The sequence below is a fragment of the Pollicipes pollicipes genome, unplaced genomic scaffold, assembly GCF_011947565.3.
Source record: "Pollicipes pollicipes isolate AB1234 unplaced genomic scaffold, Ppol_2.1 Scaffold_7231;HRSCAF=8579_pilon_pilon_pilon, whole genome shotgun sequence".
Classification (NCBI taxonomy): domain Eukaryota; kingdom Metazoa; phylum Arthropoda; class Thecostraca; order Pollicipedomorpha; family Pollicipedidae; genus Pollicipes; species Pollicipes pollicipes.
Window position 1 is genome coordinate 32,009,576 of NW_023597034.1, and position 8,270 is coordinate 32,017,845.

An 8,270-nucleotide genomic window follows, 5' to 3' on the forward strand; every position below is an offset into this window, starting at 1 on the left:
AACCGAAGAAAACGCAAATGTTCGCCTTTTTCATTTCCCAATCGTTGTGAGATTTTTTCTCCAAGCCATAATCGGTGACATCTTTAGGATAATCATCATGGTAACTGAAAATGGGTGTATCGAAATTAGAATGCATAACGAATTGCTTCGGACGTCATGTGACCAGCGCGCCGGCAGCGCCACCAGACGGCCACTCACGGAAGCTGTGACTCCGACTCACATCCGCCGTCGAGACACATGGCGCTGGGGGGCGGGAGCAGCATTGGCGCCGGCAGTGGCTCGGAAGGCTCGCGGTGATGAATAATGACGTCATCACATACGCGACCGTCTTTCAGCGTCGTGTATGCAATAAAGGAAGCGGCAGTGTCGCGTGCGATGTCCGAGGGAGAACGAACGTGGTATTCGCTTGCCGATGTACGGCGCAGCTGACACAATGGGCCAGCTCCACATGAAAGGAACTCAAAGCTGTGAATTGCAACGGCCGCAATGGCACGGCTTTTCACCTTCAGGGTGGTAGGACCTCTGTGAGGACGACCACTGATGAACAATGACAGGGAAGCATGGCAGGCCCCCCCCCCCGTGCCATGACCGAGTGGCCATTTCACGGCCGAGCCCTGCCTCCCTCGCTCGGCCCATTATTTATTTAAAGTAGCCAGACGTCTTGCTGTTTGACCTAGAGCGACAAGGGTGGCCACTGTAACTCTCGAAGACGGATGTGGCGTGTTATGATGTGGTGATAGTGCTGGAAAGGATTTGGGCAACAATGCCGGATGGAACTTAGCATGCCCTGGTGGTCATGAACGGGAAAGACTTTTACTTATCCGACTCGTTTCGGCTTAAAAGATTGTGCCTACAGAAAAAAATCGTAAACCAAAAATGCAGAAATTTGCGCAATGCGCTCCTTAATCATATGGTATGCTTTTCAAGCCCGGAACTTTCTCTTTGCGCCGTCATAATACCGCAAGGTTCTGGCGGTAGCATGGGTGCCATGTTTCTGAAGCCGACAACCGGCGGGCGACCAACGCATGAGGGCGGACCCACCTTCGACGCAAACCGCTCCGTTGGGGGTGTCCTGGCAGACGTAGCCTGCGGTGCGGCACAGGGAGGCGCCCACCGAGGCGCAGTCCGTCCTCACTGCAAGGGGGCAGGTCAAGGTCAGACGCGCCCTGAAGTCACACGCGGCTACCGGCGCGCCCTGGCGGGCGGGTGTGGCTGCCAGCGCCAGGAGGTCGACTCAGGCACGGAGGCCAGCAGCCGAGCTATTGGCGGCACGCGCAGCAGGGTAAGGACTGTGAGCGTGCCTACCAATTACGGCGACTAGCGGCTGTCGCCGCAGGCTCCCCGCGGTCGCGCCAACGCGTCAATCATGGGCGCTGGCCACACAATGGAACGGCATTGTTGGGTAAGATTACAGGCGGGGCGGTACGGCGCTTATGGTGGTGAGCTACTCCTACCATGCGCGATTTTTCATGGGAACTTTCTAAAGTATTCCGGGAGCTTCTTTTTCGCTGTAAAACGTCGAGATAAGCTCCGGTTTGTTCACTGTCGATAACCACAACAACAAGCATGGGACATATTTCACCTTGTCTGACGTAGATCCGATTATCCTTTACCTATCAATGATGGGGGTACTGGCACACCGATCCCCCAGCATCCCCAGGAGGATCACCACGAATAAGGTCAAATGCGTCTCGATAATCTGTGCTGAGTGGTCATCTACATCTGACATGACCAAGACCTGGTGCAGATGTCGATGATGCACGCAGCTGCGAAAATACCATATATACTGTGCACCATTTTTATGTGACTGACCGTTCAACGAGGACACAAAATGCACAGCTTAATGTTCTAACCGCCTCAGACTAGATGTCTCCGGTAATGAGGGAACGCTAATGCACACGACATCGAACATGACCCTAATGTCCGAGAGCCATTGCGGTTTGCTTCGCATACTAGGTGAACAGTACATAAGCCTGCGCTCTGGTGCGATGACACATAACCGCGGTCGTGCTTGGCACCACAGGGGGTCCGTGAGCTGGGATCCACGAGCCATGAACTAGAGCCAGAGGGCCATGAGGCTAGGATCCACGAGCCGTGAACCGGAACCAGATGACCATGCGCTGGATCCGCGAAGCCAGGATCCAGACCCGGGAACTATGATGGACAACTCGAAAACTCTGGATCTTAGATCCTGGAGAACGCGGATCCTGAATCCTGGCGATTCATGCAACGGTGGGCGACTTGGAGCGGTACGCACGTGGCTTGACGCAGCGCCGCACGCAGCCGGCCCGTGCAGCAAGATGTCGTCCCCTTCGCAGTCTTCGTCCACTTCGCAGAGGACGCGGGCCTTCTTGCACGGCCGCAGGGCGGTGGCGATCAAAGGACAGTGCCCCACCTTGGTGTGAGCTGCACCGGAGGTCAGTGTCAGCCAGGGTCAAGGCACGCGATGGTGGCGAGTGGGGGGGGGGGGGGGGGGGGGGCGGCGAGATGAAAACAGACCCCGCAAGGCAAACCTCTGGATCGTCAGCTTTATCCTTTCGTATGAGCTGTAAGTCACGAAGGCACTTTGCAGAAGCTGCAGTAGTTTAGCCGCCATCCCTATGCAAGCGTATAGGGATTACGCTATCTATGTTAATCGTACATGTAGTGTCTGATCGCCATCTCGGTGGCATACTCCATAGTCTTAAAATTTCTCGGGAGGTCGCCGTTTCACTAGTCAACCGAAAACACCAAATGAAGGGAAAGACAATACAAGCCTTGCCATCTACGTACACTGTTAAAAAAGTTGTAGGAACGCTGAATTTCTAACAGCAGGGCAACTTCGTAACTCTTTGAAACATAGTCACAAGCAAAACGAGGCAGGGCAATAAGTCAAAAAAGGGAGAGAATGGCATCAAAAGCAGGCCATCTCGTCTGGTGACCAAGTGTTGGCTCCAAGGCCGAGGCACCTCCTCATATGGCATCCCCAGCTGACATATTAACTGTCGTGCCTGGTTCAGTATGCCAAGCTCCGCAGGCATCGGCGCGAACACGAGCGCGCGCGACGCGGAGCATATTCACCATGTGTGGGTCAGGGTCGCCGCCGAGTACAGTTAGACGAGGACGGAGGGGTGGCGGAGAAGGCCGCCCGGGAGGTCCCCCGACAACGGGCCAGCTGGCCAGGGGTCAGCGGCGGGCGGACGTAAGTGACGGGTGGGGCAGCGAGGGAGTGGCGGGATGATGGCAAGGAACGGGCCGCTGGCAAACTGCGGGGAGTGTCGCTGCAGTCAAGACTGGAGTGAGACGGCGCAGCGTGGTGGGGACAGTGGCGGCCTGCAGAGCCCACTAACGAGACAATCAGAAACGGCCTGCAGAGCCCACTAACAAGACAATGTATGTCAGCAGATGGGACGACCAGAACAGGCCTTGCACGGGAGAGACGTCATGGAAGGAGGCGCGCCGAGCTGGGCTGGGCAGCCAAATGGGACATTAGTCAGAATGATGGGGAAATAGGGCCCGAGTGATCGGAAATGTACAAACAGGCAATCACAAGCTGCCGCCTGGAAAGCTGTCCCGTTGCTGAAAGCTGAACTCAAAATGGGTTCCTGGCTCATCTCTCTTCAATCCATGATTGGATAACGAAATCTTTTTGCGACGGATTTGTACTTTTGCACATAGCGGGTCACCAAATAGCTAAAAGATCTGCGCAAACTCAGGCTTTTTGGAATTTCACCTGGGGTTTCAACACTTACAAAATGTTTTGAAAATGCTTTCTTTCAAATCACACATGGTTTGCCAATGATTATTATCTTATTGAAGTAACTAACGCACAGACAATACAAATGGAAAATTATGTCGCATACTTGCAGGATGACAATTAGGAAAGCTGACATGGAACACTCATTTTCTTTAAGTGAAACGTAAATGCTCATTATTTTGGTGATGTAGCTACTAGTGTTCAACGACTCAGAAGTTTTTAAGCTGAAGAGAGTGTCTTAAGAGTGCACTGAAGAGCGTCAGCGTGGAAATGTCAGGTAAATTCAGGAAGTTTTAAAACAGAGCACGAAATGAGTATGTGTACCCTGCCCTCCTCTACGCCACGCCCCATCCTACATCCCCAGATCTTTTTAAGATCTATCGTCATCGATGCTTGCTTCTTGTGCAGTGTGCTACGAAAATTGTGGCCACGTGATCTGCGGAAACAAACTCGCTGTTGGAAAGGCCGTCCAGCCGCGAATTAGGAGGCACAAGTAAGTTGTGTCACGCAGGCCAGCTTAGCCATCACTGCGGTCACATAATTCCTTTTGATCTGCAAGCACAGATAGGTCCACCCTCTAACTTGACCAAAACCACAGAATTATAGCCGTCACCGAATATTTCCACTGAATTCGGAAAAGCGCCACTTTGCTTTACGTCATTACCGTGCTGGGGGAGGCGCAGGCGGACTTAATACGGATTTGGTTTTAAAAGCGGAGATTGCCTTGACCTTTTGCTGGTCTTGTGAAAAACCATATGTTAAATCACTGGGAGAGGAACGTTGAGCCTCATGTCACTGTAATATTTCGTGTCGATAAAAAGGTAACAAGTTTAGGCATCTAGTCCCACGAAGCAAAATACATCAAATACAGCGTCAAGTTCAAATGCGAAAATGCTAAAACATCAAACTGCCTTGCATTGTGACTGGAACTGGTGGCCAGAAGTTCATGTGCCGAAAGAGTAAATGAGAAACACAGAAACTCCAGCTGCAAGGCGATGGCACTTACAAACGCATACGGCCACGTCGTGCTTCTGTAGACAGCTGGCGTCCTCGTCACACACAGTCTCCGCGCACGTCGTCTTCGGCCCTGGCGAAAACACGTCGCGGTTATTGGCGAGAAGAGGATCGGCTGTCCGTGATGGACGAAACATACGAGGGCCGCACAGGTTCCCCCATCCCACCATTTCTAAATATGTGTTATGGGAGGAAGACGCGTTCTTTGTTTAGTTTGTTGTGGGCGTTTCCAGGCCTGGTTGTCAAACACATCCAATGCGTCCAACACGTCCAACTGGTTGGTGATTTAACCCCACAATATCCCGCGCCGACGGCTGCGGAGGCAGCGAAATGCTACAGCATTTAAGCAGTGGCCAGGTTTGAACTTGCCCACGACTTGACAGATGATTGTAGCTGCACGTTTCACCAATTGCGTTACGCCGTACTCACAGGAAATCTTAAAAAATGTGTCTTAGACAAATACCCGTTACGGAGCGCAACACACGATACTCTTTCGATCGGTTCTGGCGATTAAAAGAGTAGATGCTTATGCGGTAGATGCTGATCAGATAAGTTTCCGTTTGGTCATGGCAAAACAAAACCATCTGATCGGAAAGGTCCCACGGGTGGCCTTGGCCTCAGTCTCAGCCTTATACATGACTTCATTTTGGAACACATCTAAATGTGAATGCTAGTAAATGTATGTGCAGGCATTGTATGAAATCCCTTCGGTGCGACACACACCCGAAGGGCTGATTGATGTTCCGTCACTGCACAAAGAGTGTGACGACGTAGTGACGGCCCACTGCGATCGATTTGCTTAGTATGTGGTTGATAAGGGTGTCCACTGCAACAATGCGTCAGTTTCATACAGTAAGCAGCCTGCTCAAGATATTAGGTTGGTTTGATAATAATATTGCTCAGTGACCGACTTCATCACGGGTGAATTTGGACAAACTGTGAATTAAACAGTCTAGCGAAACAAAACAGCATTTTTGGGGGTCGGTCACGCTGAAACACCGCCGCCAGTGCGTGTTCAGGACACTATCTCAGCAGCTATAGGCAGATATTTCGAGGCTGTCATTTCTGTCTTAATTTGTTTTGACATGGTGGACCACCCAATTTTACATTTTGGCAGTCATGGCTAGTCATGCCATCAGGAGTCAGATCTATATGACTGAAAATGCTCATTTCAGTCATTTTTAAGCGCCAGAACAATACTATTCGTGCTGACTAGTTGCGCTAGATCAAGAGAAAACGAACACGCTTCTGCCCCACTAGACACTGATCCGGTCGTAATAAGCCACACCGAGTCACGTACTTCGGACTACTGTTCCGCAAACATCGTCACTCAGCATTAAAAATAATAAATCGCATGATTTTACGAACTTGATTTCGTCCGAAACTGGCATTGGCCTTGACGTTGACAGCAATACCGAAGAATGTATTCTGGAAGTAAAGACCTCCTTTCCCGCGTCATCAAGACCGCATTGCTCTAATGCCCATTTCAACGATACACAAACATTAATTGAGGGCACATGACCGTGGTGATTCCGCGGCCGTGGCGAGTACGGTTGTCCAACGACCGTCACACTCTCTTAAAAGTAAATAAACGACATGACATATGCCTCATCAGTTACATATCATCACATATCATCAGTTACATGTGGTTCATCACTTTAACTCATGTCACAATAACGTTTGTCGGGACAACCGCCTGCCATTTGGATCCTTCCGACCTTTCTGCTTCATCTTGGGGCAACAATTACTCAAGGCGAACAGCAATGGAGAAATACTCGAGACGATACGGGGTGTGTCCCGTCTTCGGATCGTCCGTCGCGTTCGTTTACAGCACTGCACCTTTTCTTTTCGATTGGACCATCTCGGTTATCGTTTAATCAACTCGAGCCTGAGTTGATAATGTGAACGATGAGCTTACGTGCGTTCCGATACCGACCACTATTGGTGCGAGTGTCTAGGCTTCTTCACGCTGGCTATGTTAAGCTCACTTGTGAACACGATGGTCGGTTGGCAGCTTTATCGGATAATCGACAAGACGTATTTCCAGACTGTATCGTTAAGTGGGTACACATGCACTCACTGTTAACGCATTCCGGTCCTTTGGCCGAGTCGATGCAGTAATAGCCGCTCTTGGAGCACTTGATGTTGCGACAGGAGGTCCTGTATTCGGCTGAAAAAGTTGGAAGATGCAAGCATGTTCACCGCATACTTGCATGACTGATTGTCACCATAATGGCATTCCATAATAGTTTATAGATGTGGTATAACTACATACTTTAATCCATACGTTTGGGCTACAAGCGATGAATTGTCGGGACTGTGCTCTAACTTTCCCTCCATAGCAACTTTTTTCCCTGACCCAAATGTAAGTAAACACAAATGGGACTCATATTTACTTGTGATGTCAAACGAAGACCGACACTTCTACAAGGCCGCCAAGTAGCGGTTCGCCGCTTAAAAATCCAGCTAGACGAGAACAGGTTTAACTGGCGCCAGACATGCAGGCAAAGGTGGCTGTAGGCGTCCGAAGAGTCATTTGACCCCTGGCCTCTGACCAGATGGGCAAGGTCGGCGGGCGCGAGACAGTGTCCATGTTACGCAATGGGCCGGCCCGACGGGCGTGACCAGAAATCGCTCAGGCGCCGGGCTTAAAATGGAATCGCGGCCGATTCGAACGTCAAAACAGCGCCAACAGGTGCCGCCGAGTCTGATGAACCGGGTTAACTGATCGCTGACTGGCCATGTATGCGCTGACACGCTGATCACGTGGCATCAGCGCAGGCCTCACAACTCAGCCACGTCGGGGGCAGGTTACTCACTGGGCTGCACGCATCCCATGTCGCCGTCGCTGTTCTTGCAGCACTTGAGCTCGTGCGGGCACTGGTGGTCGGTTTGGCAGAACATGCCCGGCCTCAGCGTCAGGTTCTCCTCGTTCGGACACAAGTTGGGCTTCTCGCCGACTGTGAAGATGAGCGGTATGAATGTGCTGTGTCACGCGGAACTGAACCGCTCAGCGTCAGACGCTCACAAGCGTATGGTTAGTGCTAACTGCGCGTGTCTGAGCAGACTTTTCGGCCATCTTCTTCCATAATGAACTTCTTGGGGCCTCCAAATGCTTAAATAACTAAATATTCATCAGATAACTTTTCATATAGAGCAGTCAGCATCAGCTAAGCAGCCGACCTAAATGTCAAGAAAGTCACTCTTATTCTATGACAAATAACTCTCATGGTGCACAACAAGAACGTACAACGGCATAAGCGCTGACAAAAACCAGAGCGATTAACCGAACGGTACAGGAATGGCACCGTCCAACAGCAGCACGGGGCGCTGTTCCAGGTACATGACGTGATCAATGCTTTAAAGCACATTTCGTGCTCTGTGGCAGCACAAGACGATGTCGACCTTCTGAGGCCTTGTGAGTCAGGCAATTATTCGCAGTTCGCAACGCCGCGGCTGAAATAGCCGGCCCCTACCATTTGGACCGGGGACTGGAGATCTGCGAATTCCTCTGTGACAT

The 8,270-nt window shown here is 51.1% G+C and overlaps 2 protein-coding genes across 2 annotated transcripts in view; one reads left to right on the forward strand and one right to left on the reverse strand.

Moving 5' to 3' along the window:
- LOC119110007 (diacylglycerol kinase delta) overlaps positions 1 to 1,321 on the forward strand; it is a gene marked incomplete in the record, with an annotated part of 47,324 nt that extends 46,003 nt beyond the window's left edge. The window contains 2 exon segments of the mRNA XM_037233755.1: positions 1,103 to 1,154; positions 1,220 to 1,321. Coding sequence (XP_037089650.1) covers positions 1,103 to 1,154; positions 1,220 to 1,321 — 154 coding nt within the window.
- LOC119110008 (uncharacterized) lies at positions 1,318 to 8,270 on the reverse strand. Its single transcript, XM_037233756.1, has 5 exons — positions 8,227 to 8,270; positions 7,570 to 7,736; positions 4,743 to 4,823; positions 2,280 to 2,406; positions 1,318 to 1,324 (listed from the first exon to the last, which is right to left on the reverse strand). The coding sequence occupies exons 1-5, from the start codon at positions 8,268 to 8,270 to the stop codon at positions 1,318 to 1,320; spliced, it is 426 nt and encodes a 141-aa protein (XP_037089651.1).

Excerpts from the sequence above, each read along its gene's own strand:
- LOC119110008 (XM_037233756.1), bottom strand. The coding sequence starts at position 8,270 with ATGTCACAGAGGAATTCGCAGATCTCCAGTCCCCGGTCCAAATG. Across the intron at positions 7,737-8,226 it reads TCCAGTCCCCGGTCCAAATG|CACATTCATACCGCTCATCT; the intron begins GTAGGGGCCGGC and ends CGCGTGACACAG. Across the intron at positions 2,407-4,742 it reads CGACGTGGCCGTATGCGTTT|CTCACACCAAGGTGGGGCAC; the intron begins GTAAGTGCCATC and ends CCTCCGGTGCAG.